The sequence below is a fragment of the Thermobia domestica genome, chromosome 17, assembly GCF_964235325.1.
Source record: "Thermobia domestica chromosome 17, izTheDome1.hap1.1, whole genome shotgun sequence".
Taxonomy (NCBI): Eukaryota; Metazoa; Arthropoda; class Insecta; order Zygentoma; family Lepismatidae; genus Thermobia; species Thermobia domestica.
This window is the reverse complement of record NC_137470.1, coordinates 43,902,394-43,925,627: the sequence shown is the minus strand read 5'-3', so window position 1 is coordinate 43,925,627 and position 23,234 is coordinate 43,902,394. Positions and strand designations below refer to the sequence as shown.

The following is a 23,234-nucleotide window of genomic DNA, read 5'->3' as shown; positions in this document are numbered from 1 at the left end:
TGGTTCAGATCACAGATCGTTAAATGCCTGGAACTTAGATCACGATCAACACACATAGCTGAGGCACACATACCTTGGTTATGCTGCGTCTGTCTGGAAGGATGACTCCTTACTGCTTGGCTCTGGATCTCCCTTTGGACAAGGTTGGTGGCTGCGCTTGGTCTCCACAGATTGCCAACTAAAGACCAACCATAACTCGATGATATCTCTTCGTAAACGTAATGTAGATCAACCCTTGATCTACTTGCGGTCTCCAACTAATCTCAGACCGATTTTAGGCTGTTCTCGTCTGATGTTCCACTGATCCACAACTGATCCACATCTGATCTACATCTGCTCTACATCTGATCTAGATTCTCTCTAACTCGGGGTTTTTGTTGTCCATTCCAGACGATGGAATTCGTCATCTTGTTCAACTGTGTTTACCTCAGCTATTGGTAAAACATTTGTTTCAAACCGTATTACATCGTGACCGACTTCCCAGACTATCAATTTCTGCGAATCTGAATACGAGTATTGTGCCATATCCAAATTGTGTCAAAATTGTATTACACATTTATGACATTACAAAGCTGACATTACTGTTCTTGGTTTTCATCTTTACATAATCCTGCGAGTTAGCGTCTCGCCAGGATTTCATTAATAACATAACACAAACACAACCATGTGCAACAACTTATATCAACAAACAAACGCACGTGCCAATATGACATAATCTAACATCATCGTAACATATTAATATTTTAACTTTAATTCTAACAAATCTTTATTCCAATCACCAAATTAAAACATTAAAACCAATATACCTCTACATGCCCCCCCCCCTTCAAAACGAGGGAACTCCATTCTCGACTAGATTTCTACATAGAAATCGATTTAACATTTAGTACAAAAATAATACAAAAATTAATATCTTAAAATCGTACATAACATCCACCACCTATATTTATCGTTATTCATGTATTATAAGACACATATTTCACGTTTAATTTAAAAAAGACACACATTCTCTATATTTGCTATTATTTCTTTTTTTTAATTCATGGCATGAATTTTAATGGTAAAAACGTACTCTTATGCCATCTAGCGATTTTACATTGTACTGCTTACTGCTCAGCACTCTCAACAAAATTATATACATATATTTCCTTTTTAGATCTCTTCACAGTACTTTTCCATTCGTTACAGTACCAAAGTTCACTGCATAGTTTCTAATTCAGATACATTTATTGCAAGTCTCTTTGTCTTGCTCACCATTTCTCTCACCATTAATCTTGCACTTTAAACACAATTCACATATCTAGAATACATTTGCACAAATTCTTTGTTGCTATAATAACGTCCTTATTACGTTATCTTATTTTTGTAGTATGCTAAAAATGCTTAAAATATAAAAACACTAAGTTTTCACTTCATTGAACATCACAAATAATAATCATGAGGTTGGCAACTATGTGTTCCAACCATGCCGTAGACTGCTGATGAGTCCGAACTTTTTGACTGTACTTGGCACTGAACTTGAAAGTTTTTTACGTGGCATTTTCAGTCGTTTCCTCTGGATGTGTGTTATAGCCCATGAAGTTCACGCTGTCACTATTTTTTCCTCCAAATTTATTCTTTTTAGATAATAATAATCTCGCACGGTGTAAAATAAAGTTTAGAATTGTTCGACTCTCGAGATCAAAGTTCGTGTCTATTTTCACTATCGGCACTTCCACAGTTCGTGTTACTATCGGCAACACTCCGGATTACATCAGTATCCGTTAAAACCTGTGCACCCCCATATATCTGTGCTTTTTTGTGATATTTCCATCATCTCACTACTGTGATCTGAAGTGTGTGTTTTTCAGTGTTTTCCAGTGTTGTGTTTATTAATTACAGTGTGAATGTATGTACTAGCATAGTGTATATCTTGTCTGGTTGTCCATAGGCCGTGTCCGTGTTTTCTATGTGAACGCTACTAGTGATCTTTGCTCTCTTTTTGTCTAGTTTCTTTAATCTTAATATTAAATATCCAGTAACTACTTTTACCAACACTACTGACATTTCTAAGGCTATTAAAACTACTATTAACATCACTGTCTTCTCTTCCATAATTCTGTAAAAAATATAAAATAACTAGGTGTGAGACTCTATTCTTCATCTATTTTCATCTATCTTATCTATTATGAGCTAATAAGTTTCTGTAATTCTGTCTATGATTTCCGTCAGTGAAAATTTCCACTGTATTTTATCATAGGCCTATTTTCCCATTCATTAAATTTTTCATTGCTTCTTTTTAATGCACAATAGATGCATATTTCTTTACAATGAACTATTTTTCTACTCTTATGTAATCTATCTAGTGCTAGAAATCAGTATTATTACATATTACTTCTCCCCTTTCTCCTCTCTTATTTTCCGCTCTTTTTTTTCAAAGTCGTACTACCAATAGTAATTACCGCTGATATTTACGTACTTAAATACTCTCTTCAACTACTCATATGCATATATTTATGTACTGATACATGTATTAATCTTTCTTCTATCTTTCTATAATATTGCAATCATTTATTAAGTCGGAATTAATACATATTGCATCGTAATTTGCATGAAAATGCTGTATTCATTATGTGGAGGCTTGGCTTGCAGCAAGCTTCCATCTTTGTTTCTGTAAGCTCCGCCTCTTTGAGGTTTGAAGGGATTTTACAGCACCAGCGCTCGTGCTGCGAAACATGCAGACATGGTTGCCATGCTATTGTATTTTCTGCGTCAGAGCAATCAACATCTGTCTTGCTTTCCATATAGAGATTAAACTTTTACGTCTGATATGTTACATAATGAATACTTTAAATTCTGTTGATTAATATCAATATGCTATAATTACCAATATGTTACTATATTAATTATTGATTATTTTTAATTTTCAGTTCTTTTTTTTTAAAAAAAACTTTGAATTTAGAAATTTAACTTGGTACAAAATACAATGTTTACATTAAAATTTTGAATGTTTTAGACAAAATGCAATACGTATAAATGCTATTGTGACTAATTTATGGTCTATTAATCACTTTTTTAACTATTGGTCTATTATTTTTCTTCTCGGTATTTCTTCTATTTTTTCAAACTTCTACGTACCTTTTCAACTTATTTATTTTAACTAGTAAACTTATTTTCTACAAATTTATATTTCTTTTATCTATTCTTATTCTTTATTTTATCTGTTATCTAGCTCTATTGCTATTTTTATTAAAATATATTTTTATTCTCACTGATTCTATTAGCTTTCAGCTAGTTGTCTCACTGATGTTTGATTGTTACTAATCCTAGTTATCGCTATATTTATATGATGTTCTCTAGCCTTATCTATGATGGTCTAGGCTTTGCTTATTACTATTATTATTGCTTCTTTTAAGTGACTGGAGTACAGGATGTTATCGTTTTACTTCATACGTATTTCCTTTCGCTCAGTTAAACCTCTCCGTTACACCAATGGATACTCTCACTCAAGGATCTCTAGGATTATCCTATTGTCTAGGCTTACTGACTCGTGACTCATGATTGCCACTCTTGTTCGGTAAGTATTTACACTAATTTCTCCAATTGTTTACTATTCTTATTTCAGTATTTCTTTTTCAGGTTATTTTCTCACTTTTTTTAAAAAAATAATTTTCTTCTCCATACCTGCAAATGTTCAAAACTATTTTTTTTCAAATCCAAGGTACTACCATGAGCAAAATAAATGACGCGTCTCTTTATTTTGAAGTTTTTTGAAAATATCTCCGTTTTCTTTATATGTTCGAAATTTCGGAAGGTTTCCCCAGCAGGACAGGTTAATAACAAACCCGTTTTTAATATTTGTGTTAGATATTAGCTTAAAATAAAGAAATTAGAAGCAAAAAACATTAAATCGACAGAAATCTCGAGAATTACCAACTCTGCTAAAGTGGGAAATTTTCAAGAACGCGAGGGAATTCTGCAGTTCAACACGAAGCAGCGACATCTATGTCATTGAGAGAAGCGTGGATTAGATCTACAAACGAAAATTTTAACGAAATATTTCTAGTATGTCTTATTATATGCATTATCAGCGAACTCCAAATATATGAATCTATGCTAAGTATTAACGTATAGATAGTGCAAATAGTGGAAATAACCTATGGAAAAAGGCGAATTGTTAGCCCAATCGTAATGAAAAATCGTCTTTACTGTAGAACAGGTTCAGCTTACGTAAGAGAGCAAATAGTTCAGTTAAGTAAAGCAACGAGTTTGTATACCGAAGGTAGACGGTTCGAATCCCGTGGAAGTACTGTTGTCATTTTTATCACTAAGGTTATTTTATTTATTTTTTATTTGGGAAAGAATCAAATTGTAACATATGTGTAATACTCATGACGATACCAAAAAAAAAAGAGAGAAAATATCGTCGCATTTGCATTAGTGTCTCTAATTTTTGTTTGCAAACAGATTCGTAATTATTTCCCCTGTGCTCACTGATGCATAACGAATGTTTTCCAGTAAATGTTAATTCTAATTTGGAGAATTTTATAGTTTCACAATGTTTCTCACTACATAGTCTTCTATCTACATGTTTGGATATTTTGATAACAGATTTCCCTATTAAATGTTTAATTTTCTCTATAAATATTTGTCTTTAATTGAAATTGTTTTGAATTTACTACATAAGCAAAGTTACCCGAAGGAGGGGAGCTCAAGTAATAGATATTCTACGTAAAAGCAACCTATTGTAGAATGATGATGCTTCTTACCTTCAGCACATAATCTTAACGTTAGAGAGTCAGAGAGAGAAAAATCCTGGTTTTCCTCCTGTATGACCACCCATCTTAAACCTCTACATATCATTGTTCGTCTCACGTAATTTCGGCTCTCCAAAGACATTCATATTTATTATTATTATTACTATTATTATTATTATTATTATTATTATTATTATTATTATTATTATTATTATTATTATTATTATTATTATTATTATTATTATTATTACTATTAATGAATATGCCACCGTTACATAATGTTGTAACTTTACACATCTTAGTTTAAAGTGCTTTCTTTAGTAATAATTTGAGCAACCACGTCACAAAATTTAAAATGTATGAGGGGGCACGTCGTTTTATTTCCCCTCCTCTCTTTTCAGCACCCTCCAACAGAAGGTATATAATTTCTGAGTAGCAGGGCAGACAAAATGAATAAGAAATATATTTAGAGCATCCTTTCCTCCTTCGTGAATGTAATATCACGTAGCATTTTTATTCTACTGAAGACGACCCTAGGCCGGTATGGTTAGGTAACAAAAGAAATACCTAATATATTTATAGCGTCCCTTATCTGTAATATTACCTCTTCTTTATTTGTTCGAGGCTTCCCTACACAACCAAGGGTGACAAAAAGAATAGGAAAAATGTCTAAAGATTACAAAAGACTTTATATTTTGTCAGAAACAAGGCAGTATATACACAACATTGCTTTCGTTAACAAGTGTTTCACCCTTGAGTCGCTTATAAAATTATGCAGAATAACTTTTGCCGATCATTGTTCTAGAGGGATTTGTCCAGGATGGTTTGGTGTCGAGCTAATAACGATAAGTATATTTATTTACATCACTGTTAAAGAAATAGCAAACTTTCTGAAATGAACTTACTTAGAAAACAGATCTTCCTTCTACTTAGCCAGAGCCCACTCTGAAAAATTGCATCTGGCATTCTGAGTGAAAGTTCTATGGGACTATTAGAAAAATATATTCCCGTTTTCACGCTGATGGTAGAATTTCTTAAACAGTTATTGAATTACGTTCGAAGGGTAGGCGTAAATAGCGCCCCCGCAACAATGTGGCGTTTGGACCGCACAAGCTGCAAGGCCAAAAAATATGCAGAAAGTACGCAGGGGCGGAGCAGGGCAAATTTTCACACGGGCAAAGTGACTTTTTGGCGCCCTTCCCCTAGTAGTAGCCTATATTTTACATTTTATCATAGTGTTTTTAATAGTTTAAACCAGGAGCGTCACTTCAGATTTTTCTTTGGGAGGGGCAAGACCTCTTGATATAAGTAAAATTTCGCGTTTTTTACCGATTTACTACTATTCTAATGATAAAATTTATATACATCTCAAACTCACGGGGGGCAAATGACCCTCCCTGCCCTCCCCTGTTTTAAACCCATTTTCAAAAAGAAATCCATTACCTAGGAAAAGTTCACAAATAATATGGCCCGCTATAAACAATACCAACTCCACCCCCCCTGGTCTAGTGGCTAGCACGCCTGCCTTTTGTGGTACCGGGTCCAATTCCCGGTGGATTACTGTTGAACGATAAAAGTGGTTCGGATTCCACTATAATTAGTATCCACATCTCCCTTGCCCATTAAGGCATAACCGTGGAACGCTAAACTCAAGCAAACAAACAAGCAATACTTAATTCCCGGAACTCTTTATTCTACATGCCATCTCTCAATTTTTCGATACAGCCCCCTTAGTACTATGAAACTCTCTTCTTCCATAGTGAAATGGAAAAAGATCATATAATTGCCACTACTATACAAGAATATAAACCAAAAACGTCAGTAGAAAGCACATTATAAAATTTACTTTTTGAGGCTCGTTTTGGTGCCCCTCTTTCTCTGGCGCCCCGTGCAGTCGCCCGGCCCTTAGTCCGCCCTTGAAAGTACGGACGCATAACTAAGGACTGCGGAGGAGAGGTTAGCCTTCATGTTATGCCACTGGTTTGACGTGTTTGAAATGTTCAGTAAGTGATCAGTTGGTGAAATAATTTCGACGGTTACTGATGTTTAAAGTTTAGCTAAGACAAAGCTACCTAATCAAATACATTTGATATCGCGATGTCACAATTTGATTTTTCCTCACATAAAAAAGATAAAAACAATAGTAATAAAAACCCTTACTCGTACTGGGCTCCTAACTAACTAACAACCTAATTCTTACAGACTAGTTGCTCTGACCAACTGAGTTTCGATTTCTTACGCGAAAGAAGTCTGTTATATTAAGAGGCATGCTTTTCATTATCAAAACTTTTCGAAGTAATACGAACATGGCTTAAGAACAGAGACGGAACTGAATTACCACTCGATTGACCTTGAGGGCAAATCACCAAAGCATAGCTATAAACGTAAGTTCAGCATGCATTTCTCTGGAGTTGTATTCAGTATTCCTATCTGCCAGTCATGCTTGTTCGTAGGAGTAATATGTTACAAACCTAACCTTTCGATAGAGCACAATGACAGAGAATCAAAATTAATGAATTCTTGCCCTTGTGAACTTGGGATACCACCATGTGCAATAAAACTGTCGCGTCTTCTGAAGTGATATTTTATCGAAAATAACTCGTTTTCCTTTATATATCCGAAGTTTTTGAGGGTTTCAAAATGAGGAAACGTTACTGACAAACAAGGACGCATTTAGGGGTGGGTCCAGGTGGTCCGGACTCCCCTCTGAAATCCCAACTTCTCTGTAAATTTAGCCTAAATTTAAGGATTATCTTTTAAATTTTATTATAATTTATCCTAATATTGAAGTCGGACTTCTCCCGAAACAAATTACTGCATACGTGCCTGCTGACAATTTTCAATATATTCCTTAAATATGTAAAATAACTAAATTAGGAGCAAAAAGCTTCAACACGGGCTAACTTTTGTCCACTGCCAATATTGTTAGAAGGGATATTAATAGCAAAAACTGATAGTCAATGCTGAACCTTGGAACTTCACTCCGAACAGCAAACTTATTATTGAGAACTACATATGAAACATTTTATCAAAACTTATCTAGCTTTTACCTGGCATAAAATTATTATATACACCAAAATTCACTCTCCTAAAATGTGTATCTAAACATTGCTCTACGTATCTACGAAGCAATGAAAATTATTTATCGAAATATGTGAGCAGGGAATTCTAACAGCCAGCCATTTTATTTAAATCGTAGTAAACCCTGTAACCGGGCGTTAACGTGAAGACAAAGCTTGGTCCATTGGTAAAGTGTTGGATGAATATAAACTCAATGTTCGTAGGTTCGAATCTATCCACTCACAATAACATTTTGTTTTTATGTGTAACGATGAAATAAGAAAGAAAAAATGTATAACCGTTAAGACAAAACTTCAACCAAGTCTGAAGAGAACAATACTAAAATAGTAATACAATGACGTCAACCAAAAATTATGTCATGTAGCGTTTGGACGAAATTACAGCTGTTAACAATTGCATAAATAAAAACAGGCTGTAATGCAGTCTAGACTTCTGAATGCATTTACTTCCTGAAAACTTCCGTCTCGTCATTGGTATGCCGTTAATCATTGTAAAACCTTTCAATTGGAAGTGAAATGACACAAACTAAAACAGTTTTAAATCAATAAATGTCTATGTGTAAAAGTAGGTGTCTTTTATCTGTAGTTCTGAGTTCCTTTTACTTTGAAGTGACAAATGAGAGAAGAAAGTATGGTGTTCGAAAAAAAATCAAATTTGAGATTTCAACGAATTTACACGTATTATAGCCCCTAACACCGAAAAAGTTATTTTTCGATACATGTTCATCAGTTCGTCCGTCCGTTCGGTACACTTTTCTGTGCACTCGCCTAGAAGCCATACCTGAAGCCATACCTCGCCTAGAAGCCATACTTGAACATACCGTAAATTAGTTGAAAAATTTACGGTATGTTCAACTTATCTGCACCAAATTTTAGTTTAAGATTTTCATAGTATTTCCTATAGTTTTTTTTATTTCCCTCCTACTCCCAAAACAAGGGTAGTTTCCTGTACGATGAAAATAAAAAAAAAGATATTTTCTCATAACTGGCTCTAACGATCTTGTTTTCTTTCTTTTTTTTATAAATCAATATTTAATTAGCAACCCTATTTTGTGGTATAAGGCATTTATCTGAGAAAAATCTACAAGGGGTAGTTTATACTAAGGGGGTGAGTATTTTCTCAGTGATTTTCTCAAAATGGACTCAAATGTTTTCGTTCATATTTCATAAATAAAGATTTCATTAATAACTTATCAATATGGCATAACTCGTTTGTCCTAAAAAAATGCGAGGGTTAGTTTATTCTTGGTGGAGTGTTGTCTGGGCGATTTTCTCAAAAACGACTCAAAAGAGTTTATTCATATTTCAAAAATAAATATTTCGTTAATAACCGAACAATATGGCAAAACTCGTTTGTCCTGGAAAAATATGCGAGGGGTAGTTTACTCTTGGGGGTGTTTTTCCTCCATGGTTTTCTCAAAAATGAGTCAAGCAATTTTGTTCGTACTCAGAAATAAATATTTCATTAAAAACCTAGTAATATGGAATAACTCGCTTACCCTGAAAGAATCCTCAAGAGATAGTTTATTCGGGGAGTTAGTTTTCCCTCACGATTTTCTCAAAAATTGCTCGGACAATTTTATTGATAATTCATAAATAAGTATTTCATTAATAACCCTATATTTTAGTATAAGTCATTTCTATGAAAAACAATTACAACGGATAGTTTATTTTTGGGGTCAAGGTTTTTTCCCTGACAATTTTCTCGAACGACAGGCGATTTTGTTCAAATTTCGCAAATAAATATTTCATTAATTACAAAAAGTATATCTTAACTCATTGTTCGAAACAATTCACAAGAGGTAGGCTACTCCTGACGTGTTCTTTTTGAACGACTTTCCCAAACTGACTCATTTGATTTTTTTCATATTTCATAAACAATGATTGCATTAATTGGTCTATTATATGTCTAATGAAAATGTGCTCGAAGTGTGAGTTAGTTTTGTAGTATGGATTTTCTTCAATCGAAGTTTTTTATTCGATAATCTGACATTCGATGTATTTGAATAATACGATAATTTTATTCGTATTACCCAAATACACACTTCAGTAACAACTGCGGCCTAACACAGTTAAGAAATTGAATTGAAAAAGTTTAGTGCGGTGGCCCTGTAATTGAATATTTTTTGAGAAACTCCCTAGCTTTTTGTGGTAAACTCAGGCTTTTCTTTTTCGAGCGACAAAAGAGAGAAGAAAATATAGTGACTGTGAAAATAATATCAAATTCAGATTTCAACGGATTTACATGTTTCATGGCGTCTACATAGCAAAAATGTGACTTTTCGACACCCTTTCCTTCCGGTCCGTCCGTTCGGCACACTTTTATATGCACTCGCCTAGAGGCCATACCGTTCAACTTATCTACACCAAATTTTAAACTTAGGGTTTACTTAGTATTCTTACAGGAGATTTTCCCATTTTTTCCTACCACCTAAAATAAGTGTGGTTTACAAACAGCCGAAAATCGAAAAAAGCTATTTTCTCCAAAATGGTTTTATCAATTTTGTTTATTTTTCATTAATCAATATTTAATTAACAACCCTATATTACAGTATCAGATATTTCTCTTAGAAAAATTTACGAGGGGTAGTTTATTCTTGGAGGTGACTTTTTCTCGACGATTTTCTCAGAAAAGACCCTGGCGAATTTTGTACACACTTCATAAATAAATATTTAACCTTACAACATGGTATAAGTCAATTGACCTGAAAAATATATTAGTAGTAGTTTATTCTTCGACTTGAATTTATTCCCAGTGAGTTCCTCAAACACGACCAGTTGGCAACCCTGTATCTCGACAACGAAGCTGAATTCGAAAACTGCAAGAGGACCATTTGTCTCCTTTTGATGTCACGAATCACCTCCCGAAGTTTGTGGACATCTTTCAGGTTCACCCTTAATGAACCTTCTTTTCGAAAAGTTAACTATTAACTTTAGGCATTGTTTATCTTTTTTTAAATCACAAATGTCGTTATTAATTTTAAAGCAGAGAACTACTTCTGAGAGAATAGATCTTGAAAAATAATTTTAAAACTTAGACTTTTGTTTTCGAGACATTCCAGACAAGACGAGACATTTTACAAGCTATCTCGTGTCCAAAACATTTGCCTCGTATTATCTTGGATGTCACAAAGCGCGTCTTGTCTCTTTCTCGAGACATGTCTTATCTCGTGCGCATTCGTTAACACTTGGGAAGGATTATCTTTCTACTCAAAGCATTGTTTTTATAATGGTTGCATATTTATGATAATTGCTGTCCACATAAATTACAGTCCTTTCAGTTGAATTAATTTTTATTATTATTATTATTGAAATTGCAATATCTAGTTTAACGTTGGACGATTATGCACCTACGCTAAGGGAGAATGATGATGAATGAAATGGTGAAATGAAGAAAGTGGGAGGAAAATGGAAAATCTCAAGAAAACACATACCCATGCACACGGTATTTGTCCACCTCAAATTTCACTTGGCACGAAGTGGAATCGAGCCACGGACCCCCTGCACCAAAGGTCCCTGCAATGCTTTATTATTATTATTATTATTATTATTATTATTATTATTATTATTATTATTAATAATAATAATAATAATAATAATAATAATAATAATAATAATAATTGAAGCGAGCTTAACGAGTTTCAACCGTACGACTCAACCAACGTTTGGGTGCCTGTTCGTTCGTTTGCTCCTCACATAAAAGACATTTCATTTTAATGAAACTAGTAAGTGCCTTCTTTTAGCTCTGCGAAGTAACTATTGCTTGGAATATGAATCTGCAAAACATAAGAGGTAAAATTAACCAAATGATGCAAGTTTCCACTTATATATACAAAACAATTTTCCAATATCAACTACGTGAATCTTGCCCCATAAAGAAGCCGAAACCCGTACACCGAAGAGCCCTCCGAGATTTGATCATTGTCCACACGGAAATTGTCATTTGAAACCAAGACTTTAATATGAAGCCAATAATTTCTTTAAAATAGACGGAAAATTCGGAAGTTATAAGCATTTTCATATTTTTGCCTTTTCCCATAAGGGAGCCGTAGCCCCCTATACTGAAGACCCCCCCCGGAGATTTGATCATTGTCCATTCGGACTGAGTTTGTCATTTGGAACCAATACTTTAATACGAAGCAAAATATTTCTTTAAAATAGACGAAAAATTCGAAAGTTATAAACATGTTAATAATTTTGCCTTTTCTCATAAGGGGGCCGTATTAGCCTACACTGAAGAGCCCCACGAGATTTGATCATTGACCACTTGGACTGAAATTCTCACTTGAAACCAAAGCTTTAATATGAAGCCAAAAATTAAACTTTTACATCAATTTAAACTGACTGGGTTCCGGTTCCCCCCACTATTGTTTAGTTTAGTTAAGTGGTAATTTGTGACAGCTTCACATTATCAAAAGAATCTTTCACTTCCCCTCCCCTCCCCCAGGAGTTCGTGCTGGATCCACCACTGGAATCAATAGACACTCTTCCTATTCTTTTTGTCACCCTTGATTGTGTAGGGGCTCCCTCGTACAAATAAAGAAGCGGTAATATTACAATCAAGGGGCGCTATATATTAGGTATTTTTTTAGTTACCTACCCCTAACCGCACAGGGCCATCTTTCGTAGAATAAAAAATATTACGTGATATTCCAATCATGAAAGGGGAGAGGATGCTGTAAATATATTTCTTATTCATTTTGTCTGTCCTGCTTATCAAAAATTACTTTCTGTTGGAAGGCTACTGAAATGAGAGGGGCAAAATAAAAAGTCGTACCCCCTCCTACATGGTTGCTCAAATATGTACTAAAGAAAGCATTTTAAACTAAGATATTTAAGATTTAAACTAGGAAACTAAGATATCCTACATTATGTAAGGATGGCATATTCAGGATTATTATTATTATTATTATTATTATTATTATTATTATTATTATTATTATTATTATTATTATTATTATTATTATTTGAATGTTTTTGGAGCACCGAAATTTTGTGAGACGAACAATGATATGTAGAGGTTTAAGATGGGTGGTCATAGAGGAGGAAAAACCAGGATTTTTCTCTCTCTGATTCTCTAACGTAAAGATTATGTGCTGAAGATAAGAAGCATCATCATTCTACAATAGGTTGCTTTTACGTAGAATATCAATTACTTGAGTTCTCCTCCTTCGGTCTACTTACCTTATGTAGTAAATTCAAAACAATTTCAATTCAATACAAATACATTGTGAAACTTTTCCGTAATTAAACATCTAGGGAAAATTAAACATTTAATAGGGAAATCTGTTATCAAAATATCCAAACACGTAGATAGAAGACTATCTAGTGAGAAATATTGTGAAACTTTATAAAATTCTCCAAATTAGAATTAACATTTACTGGGAAACATTCGTTATGCGCCAGCGAGCATATGGTGAGCAGTGAGCACAGGGGAAATAATTACGAAACTGTTTGCAAACAAAATTAGGGACGCTAATGCAGGTGCGACAATAGCATTTTTTCTTTTTTTGGTATCGTCATGAGTTTTACACATACGTTACCTTCCCGCTACCTTCAGCATACAGACTCGTTTCTTTAACTAACTGAGCTATTTGTTTTTTTTTTACGTGAACTGAGCCTGTTCCGGTAAAGACGATATTTCATTACGATCGTCCTACCAATTCGTCCTTTTCCATAGATAATTTCCACTATTTGCTCTATCTTTATGTTAATACTTAGCATATATTCATATATTTGGAGTTTGCAGATAATGCATATAATAAGACATACTAGAAATATTCGTTAAAAGTTTAGTTTGTAGATTTAATCCACATTTCTCTCAATGACATAGATGTCGCTGCTTCGTGATGAAATGCAGAATTCCCTCGTGTTCTTGAAAATTTCCCACTTTAGCAGAGTTGGTAATTCTCGAGATTTATGTCGATTTAATGTTTTTTGCTTCTAATTTCTTTATTTTAAGCTAATATCTAACACAAATATTAAAAACGGGTTTGTTATTAACCTGTCCTGCTGGGGAAACCTTCCGAAATTTCGAAAATATAAAGAAAACGGAGATATTTTCAAAAAACTTCAAAATAAAGAGACGCGTCATTTATTTTGCTCATGGTAGTACATCCAACATTGTTTTACGTCATTCGATTACTATCTTATTAGTTTTCGATTCTTCTTCTTCTTCTTCTTATTATTATTATTATTATTATTACGAGGGCTAGTCAAGAAAGACTTGGACTGATTTTTTTCTAGGCAATTTATTATTACTCAGCAACAGGCACATGATCCTTTTCAAAGTAGTCCCCGCCCATTTGAATGCACTTTTTCATTCGAGTCTTCCAGTCCTCAAACACGTGCCGCAGGCCATTCTTTGAGAAGTCCTTCAAAACCGCCTCCGATGCCTTCAGAACCTCGGAATTATCGGAGAAGCGGCGTCCACGCAGTCTGGATTTTAGGGCAGGGAATAGAAAAGAGTCGCACGGTGCGAGATCTGGGCTATACGGTGGGTGTGACACACAGTTGATATTGTGCTGATGTAGGTATTCGAGGACAGCATGTGCCACGTGTGGTCTCGCGTTGTCATGGTGGAGTCTCCAGCCGCCATTGCAAAGGTTTGTTCGTTTCTTCGCAATGTGCTGCCGTAAGGTCTAAATGACTGACACGTAATATGTTGCAGTTACAGTAGTGCCGGAGGGAACAGCATGCTGATACACCATACCAAGATGATCAAAGAACGAGATCACCATCACCTTGCCTGCCGACTTCACAATCTTTGCCTTTTTTGGTGTGGGCGAACCTGGTGTCTTCCACTGCGTACTGGCTTGCTTGCCCTCAGGATCGAAATGATGAAGCCATGACTCATCGCCGGTGACAATTGACTCCATATAGGCGTCTCCACCATCCTCAAACCTTTGCAACAGCTCCCTGCAAGTCTCCACTCGAACGGCCTTCTGCTCTGGTGTCAGGAGTCGCGGAATCCATCGAGCACACACTCGGCTCATGTGGAGGTGGTCATGCAAAATTGTGAAGGCACTGCCATGAGATATGCGTAGTGCGGCTGCCAGATCGTCGATACTGATGCGGCGATCTTCTCTAACAATGACTGCTGCCGTGTTAATGTTCACCTCAGTAACAGCTGACGCTGATTCACCTGGTCCACCAGCTTTCGTGATTGTCATTCGGCCCTCTTTAAACTCTTTGAACCACCAGAACACGGTACTTCGTGGCACAGCGTCATCTTTGTAGGCTGCTCTCAACATTCCTAGAGTTTCTGTTGCACTTTTCCCCAGGCGATAGCAGAACCGTATAGCGGCAAATTGTTCATCTCGTAATGACTCCATTTCTTCTACAGGCGACTTCTAGAGGCGGCGCAGAACATCACCTGCAATAAAAAGTCGTGGTTACCAAACATGCAATGATTCCTTAACAACATTTTATATATATGCACAGCAAGACCCACCCTACTTGTATGCCAAACTATGAAGCTCCAGCGTTAACAGATCTGCCGGAAAAAAAATCAGTCCAAGTCTTTCTTGACTTGCCTACGTATTATTATTATTATTATTATTATTATTCTTGATTTTGCATTTTATATATACGAATCGACTTGTAGAGTCGACAGTATAATATTACCAACAACGAAGTCGTTGTTATTAATGCTATTATAACTCCACCTACCACATACATGATGTAATCCGTCTTTAAACTTAATTCCGGCATTGTCGTATCTACTTTTAACTTTAATAATTTCTCTGTTAATCCATTTAATTCCTGTGTATGCAAAGAAAAATTTATTTGTCTTTCCGTCCAATTTCCCATTAATTTAATATGCTTATTACGCAGTTGTACGATCTGCTTCGTCGGAATTACAAATTCACCTATAATTATGTTATCAAATTTATCATAATTTACAAAATATGATCTATTTTTTTTTGTTTGTTCTAATTTTGTGGATGTAATTTCCTGATGTACACCTACCTTCGTCATATACGCATCATGTTGTACAGATAAATATATGACACTTGCATGTGTATATCGAAATATTACTTTTCCTGAATATTTTTCTGAATTTTGTTGACATCCCTCTAATGAATTATTTAGTACATTATTATTCAAACATTTCGCCTCATTGTCTAAAGTGATACTTTCGCAAAAATATAAAAAAAACTTTTAAACTCACACTTCGTTTTATCCAATGAGTGGTATGTACCTTCGGCCAAATACACCGCCTCTGGCAATTCATAAATTATTCTCGTATTATTAATCAAATATCCCATTGAGATCACATTATAAATAATAGAAATGATACTATCGTATATTATCGATGTTTTTAGTAACAAGTCAACATTATTTTCTTCATAGTGGTATTTCATTAAATATATATTAGACATTTGATAAAACATTCCATTATCTGACTTATAAATAGTGTGTTTTAAAACATCATGCAGATTTACCAGTCCTTTTATGTCTTTGTTCGATAATATATAATATGAAAGCTGATTATTTATTATGCTGTTTATAATTTTATTCACCCTTTCCTGAACTAAATGTGCAAATAAATTCGCAAGTATCTTACTTTGAGATTGATGTAAATAGCAATACAATTCTTGTATTTTATTTTCAAACCCCTGCAATACGTGTTGTACTTTTACTACAATACCATACACCAGAGAAATTTCATTATTGAAGGATGTTTTCAAGTTTTTAATTTCAGTAGCTAGTAAGTTTTCATGTTTAGCTAGTTTCTCTACCGAAGATGAAAATTGTTGATTATGAACCAAATTATATGTTGACAAACCAATAGATGACAAACCTAATAACCAAGAAAATATAAATCTTTTGCTTCTATTATAACAATGGTGGGTTATATTATTAAGAGCCTTTAAAGCACACCGGAAACCGAACCGGAAGTATCTCCACCATAAAAACCTACTTACGTCGTGATTATAAAGCATGGGGATATTTAAGTAGTGACGTAACGAAGCTGCTACTACTCATTATCCAAAATGAGTAGGTAAATGTTTAAATGAGAGGATAATTACAAAATCTCTATAATTCGGTTAGCTTATGTATTTAACTACTTAATGTCATTGTGTTAGTGTGTGTGTAGTGAATGAATATGGCCTAATGGTTCAGATCACAGATCGTTAAATGCCTGGAACTTAGATCGCGATCAACATACATAGCTGAGGCACACATACCTTGGTTATGCTGCGTCTGTCTGGAACGATGACTCCTTACTCCTTGGCTCTGGATCTCTCTTTGGACAAGGTTGGTGGTTGCGCTGGTCTCCACAGATTGCCAACTAAAGACCAACCATTACTCGATGATATCTCTTCGTAAACGTAACGTAGATCGACCCTTGATCTACTTGCGGTCTCCAACTAATCTCACACCGATATTATTCTGCTCTCGTCTGATGTTCCACTGATCCACAACTGATCCATATCTGATCTACATCTGCTCTACATCTGATCTAGATTCTCTCTAACTCGGGGTTTTTGTTGTCCATTCCAGACGATGGAATTCGTCATCTTGTTCAACTGTGTTTACCTCAGCTATTGGTAAAACATTTGTTTCAGACCGTATTACATCGTGACCGAATTCCCAGACTATCAATTTCTGCGAATCTGAATATTGTGCCATATCCAAATTGTGTCAAAATTGTATTACACATTTATGACATTACAAAGCTGACATTACTGTTCTTGGTTTTCATCTTTACATAATCCTGCGAGTTAGCGTCTCGCCAGGATTTCATTAATAACATAACACAAACACAACCATGTGCAACAACTTATATCAACAAACAAACGCACGTGCCAATATGACATAATCTAACATCATCGTAAGATTTTAATGTTTTAACTTTAATTCTGGCAAATCTTTATTCCAATCACCAAAAATAAAATATTAAAACCAATATACCTCTTCAATATCTTCTTCCAGCTACGTAATTGCACTTCTTAACGAATTGTTTTACAATGCACTGTTCGTGGATTTTACATTGTTTTTTATACTCAATCTACATAACATCCAGAAAATTCTACCATATTATGTCTCTCAATGACCTACATTATATTTTTGTTTGAAGGGAATCCACTTTCACCCCAGGGGTGCTGTCAGCTGTCTGCCCAAAACAAATGATTCATATTTAAAGGCATCGCCTTTCCGTAATGGGTAATTTGTTTCTTTTATAAGAAGTTAAAGTCGAATTTTTCAGAAAAATTTGGAATAAGCATCTACTATTCAAACATTAATTAGATGTCCAAGGCTATTTTTAGAAATGTCGCTATAATAATTAATGGAATGACTATATAAGAAATAAGATCTTTTCCTCGATTGCTTTGTGTTAAATGTTACCTATGTAGATAGTTTGATTTTAATATCCAGTTTTTCAATGTTTTATGCTATTATTTGTAACCCAGAAATGAATTAATTTCATGCTTATTATCATTCATTTACCTGTCAAATTTATAATTCATGTATTTTTAATATCACATCTGTCATTTTTATTCACCACTTTCACTATAAAATAAATTAGTACTCCGTCTACTTATTAATATATCGTTGTAGCCAAACTCAAGAATAATTTCCAATAACCATTTTTTTACCTGTCAATCTTTTATATTAATTATTTCACAACTGTCATTTTTATTAATTTATGTATATTATAACATGGCTGAGGACACTACTAATAATTGAGTTTCAACCAATCAGAATGCGATGATGAGAAATGTATATAGCTCTACTAAGCTCCCATTTGGTCACGTCGAGAGCTTATAACAATCGATGTTTAACCTATGTTCATTAAATTCATATCAAAAATGATTTAAGACATATTTGAAAAACAGAGTAGAGTCGTCTAGCGAATGAATATCCAGCTGTGAAAGTGTTACAAGTAACTTCTATCAGGAACACTGTTTTATTTAAGTTTTCATTAAAATGCATTTTCTTTACAATTCCACTACATGTCACTAATTTTATGGCTTTTCCATTGCAGATCTCCTATAATTGAAAAAGAAACTGCCTTCTGCCTACGAGTAATTATCTTCTGGTACGTCTGTCATCTGTCCAGTATACATATCACAATGAACTACACCGACATCTCTTCCCCAATAATTAACGGAAGCGAAACCAGTTATAACGAAACTATCGTCTATACCGATAGTTACGTTCTTAATAAGGGCGTATTCATCTTCATGTTTCTTGCGTTTCTGCTGATGGTACTACTGTCTGGCTTGTGCGATAGAATTGGAGGAAATTATGTGATTTCTGTAGTCTCTGAGAGATACGAAAGATATGAAATGGGGAAAATAAGAAGCGAAACAAGGAAGAAGGCACCAACTAATGAGTGTTGAAAGAAATTACAATTCAAATTGTAATTAAAAGTGAATGTTCATTGAAAGAGAATGATTAATCATTTGTCTATATTTTTGTGCAAACAAAATCTAACAGTTTCTTCATACAGTAGTTCTCGTTCTTATAAAAATGCTTGACATTTTAACTGAACACTTTTAAATCCATTCTCAAACCACATTGATTTGTTTCCTCTCAATTTTATTTTTTAAGTTTAATTTTGTAAGATATCAGTTTGTAACATTATGTAGGATATCTATCTATATTATACACATGTAAATGAACATTCAGAAAATAAACAAGTAAAATACTAAATAGTTTATACATTTATTGAATAAGTAACTTACTTGTCATAAATAATAAAGAAGTTGGTAAAATGTATATTTTCAAAACACTATGTTCCACTCAGGGGCGAATCAAGGACGGATTTCTGGGGGAGGTGCGGTGGGTTGTAATATTTCTACTTAGAGATAATTTTAAGAGCTCCAAACTCTGGGATGGCATTTATTTATATATAAAATAAGAATGTTTCCTCTTCTGGGGAGAGCGATAACCCCGATCGCTCCACCCTGATCCGCCCCTGGTTCCAGTTCAGTCTCTTTATCTATTCAAAATGTTTCACTGACTTTTACATATTGATAATTTTTCGTCTAGCTCCATCGTATTATATATCATTACGCAATAATAAGTCGTAAGATTAATACAACTATATCAACATTTTTATCGTCAAATTCTATCAACCATCTTTGGTTCTACGTGGGATTAAGGACATTTATAGAGCTGTTTAAAAACACTTGCATGTGAAACACGTTACATTGTTTCCAAATTCGGGGCTGTAAGATATATATTTTGAAAAAGCGTATTTCATTGTTCAGTCATGAATATGACTTTGAGTGGCGAATATATTAAATATAATCTAGAATCACTAGGAAAAGGTACCTTGGCCTCACATAAACGGGTAATATAATGTGTCTTATTTTCTCCGTTAAAATATAAATGTTTCACTGCATAATCCGTTTCACATAACCTGATAGGACAAATAAGTTTTCTTCCCACCACTAGTGTTGCCACGAGACGAGACATTTCTCGTGTCTCGTCTCGTCTCGTCTCGTAAACGAGACGAGACACGAAACGGGACTGAACCCTTTTAGACGAGACACGAGACGAGACAGACTACTTGTCCCGTCTCGAAAACGAGACGAGACACGAGACGAGACGGGACGTCTCCTGAAATGTCTCGTTTCGTCTCGTGTCTCGAAAATGAAAACGCTGGCGAGAATGGGCGAGATTGAATTTGCCAGTGGTCATATAGATTGCAAAAGGAAAATCCCCTTTGTGAGAAAACATGTTGAAAAGCCTTCGTAGGAAGGTGTCCTCTGTCTATTGAATGAAACAATCGTGATACATGAGCTTCCAGGAATATCATGTCCCCAATTCCCCTTGCTGTAAACTGAGGAATTCCCAATTTTTTTTCATTTTTGGCTGGAATGATGACAAACGAAATCAAAGACAGGGAAGATTTTTACAAGGTCAAGAAACCGAACTACCACCACCATCTATTCAATTTGAGAACTGGGTAAGGTCTACACTCATTACAGGCTGTAGTTGAAAGTTCTGGCTGAGATGGCGGAAGAGAACAGAACAGACTATACTTGTCTTTATTCTCTGGTGGCGGTATTCTTTTTGCTATATGAACCGAAAACGGCAATTGAAGTATGCCATCTTGCAACTAAAATTTTGTCTTCTCTCTCTCTCTCTCTCTCTCTCTCTCTCTCTCACACACACACACACACACACACACACACATACACATAGAAACACACTTTTACCATTTTACCAATCGCTCGCTTATTATACAGCAGTCATGTTGTAAAATTCACCTCTTCGTTTGGAAGGCGAGTGAAGGACAAAGAAAGCAGAGATATTATCGACGAACCCTTCAAATTGTTTGCTTTCAGCAAATTTATGATACTAACAATAACACTTTAGGTGAAGAGGTTTTACAGGGGGACCTTCGTTTTGTTACGCGGAAATGTTTGATTTGACCAGAGTGTGAAATTGCCCTGGCGTTGAGAGGAGGGGAATACTTCCCTTTCCTAGTGAATAATATTTATTAGGACCTGAATTATCTTCAGAAATGGTTTCTTACAGAGTGTAAAGAACATTTGGTATAATATTCATGGAACTCCGTTGAAAGCAGAAAATATCATGAGAATGATCAAAATTCGAACATTGAAGAACATAATTAACAGAAAAGAAATAGGATACCCAAACCATATTTTTAAACCTGCAATAAAATGTATATCCTATATTTTTACTAATTCCTTACTCCCATGAAAGTATCCTGGGGTGGATATTCTCTCCAATTTTTTCAGACTGAAATCCTTTTATCCCGTAGGATTTCGCCCCCTGACACAATACGAAAAAACAAATGCTCTTAAAATCCATACACATGACCCTTCCGGGACTCAACCCGGGGCTTTCAAGCCGATGGCCTATTGCCGCAGACCGCTCGGCTTGGTATGAAGATGTACGTTGTATGACTGCGAATAGATCTCGACAATATAAGAAACTATAATCCAAAATGGCCACCCAAAAATCAACTTTCTTTTTTTTAGACCACTAGCTAATCTGGGTGTATTGTCATGAGTTTGTTACACAAACGGGGCAACCACGACATAGTAACACACACCCCGCGGTTATGGGAACAGATTTGAACCATGGAGGTGTAGACTGGCCCCAAGCATTCTTTCGTCCGATGTATCGTTCAGCTCCCATTACTATGGCACTTCAAGTAGAGTTCACTGTGCAGTAACATATAAAATTTCAATCAAATACTTTCCATTACTCAATAAAATTATTTGGTTCCGAGCTTTTCTAAAAAAATAATTGCAACAAATCTAAACATGCTAAAATGAAAAGTAGTTTTTGGATTGGTATGGGTTAACACTGTGAAACCTAAAGGCTGGAATATATGAAATCAGAGTGTACATATATATCTGTCTCTCTATTTATCTATATATCTTTCCATCTGTCTCTCTCTCAATATATATGTTGATATATATGATATATATATACAGACACTATAAAGCAAGTGGGCTGATAGTATACGATAGCGTCGGGGATGGTGACACCTTTACATCGAACTTTGCTTGTCGTGTAAACATTATTTGACATTAGTGTCTTCATCTTTGACGTACCTATGAGCAATTTACTGTATATTCGTGTATTGAAACTGGTGAAACAAATTTCAATGTTTCAGAATGAAAAAAAAAAGCCAGGGTCGAGAAACCTCAGACAACTAACAGCAGAGACATATCTTGTAAACTATTTGTCCTTGCCTTGTGAGCTTATTTAAATTTATTTTTAAGACCTTTAGGCAACTTTGGCCGAATGAATGATGATGGAAAATTAATGGAATGAAGAAAGTGGTAGGATACTAGAAAACTTCGAGAAAACATACACATTCGAAAAATGAAATGAAATCTTTGAGTTTTACGTCCCACGGTTATGCCGGTTAGGCTAAAGGAGACAGTGATGATGAGTAATGAATGAAATGGTGGAATGAAGAAAGTGGGAGGAAACGGGAGAACCCCGAGAAAACCCACGCCCACTGTGTTTGTCCACCACAAAGTTCACTTGGCGGGGGCTGGGATCGAACCCGAGACCCCAAGCACCAGAGGTGAACGCTCTACCACTGAGCCACCGCGGTCCCCACACACATTTGATGTTTGTCCACCACAAAGCTCACATGGCACTAACCGAGATCAAACCGACTACCACATACACCAGAGGTGAAGGCTTCACGGTGTAGCTACCGTGACATTTCTTGTCTTGTGTGTTCTGGGTAACACTTGTAACTTAGTTGTACCTTGATTAGCATGGTGCAGACTGCTACATTTTACTTTCATTCCCATGGTATGTTGCTATATTTTTTACGAGACGAGACGAGACGAGACATGCTTTGCACGAGACGAGACGAGACAGCCTGAAGTCTCGTCTCGTCTCGTCTCGTGGCAACACTACCCACCACGCTCAAGTACAGGTGTGAAAAACGTGAATGTTG

At 35.2% G+C, this 23,234-nt stretch overlaps 1 protein-coding gene across 2 annotated transcripts; it reads left to right on the top strand.

The window, feature by feature from the left end:
* Positions 1-1,496: 1,496 nt before the first annotated feature.
* LOC145673805 (uncharacterized) lies at positions 1,497-19,454 on the top strand. 2 transcript variants are annotated; one of them, XM_081743571.1, is made up of 3 exons: positions 1,497-1,835; positions 3,451-3,556; positions 18,813-19,454. In XM_081743571.1, the coding sequence occupies exons 2-3, from the start codon at positions 3,537-3,539 to the stop codon at positions 19,168-19,170; spliced, it is 378 nt and encodes a 125-aa protein (XP_081599697.1). In that variant the 5' UTR covers positions 1,497-1,835; positions 3,451-3,536; the 3' UTR covers positions 19,171-19,454. The 2 variants fall into 2 exon arrangements, with proteins under 2 accessions (XP_081599697.1, XP_081599695.1); XM_081743569.1 differs by having other exon boundaries at positions 3,396-3,556.
* Positions 19,455-23,234: the final 3,780 nt, after the last annotated feature.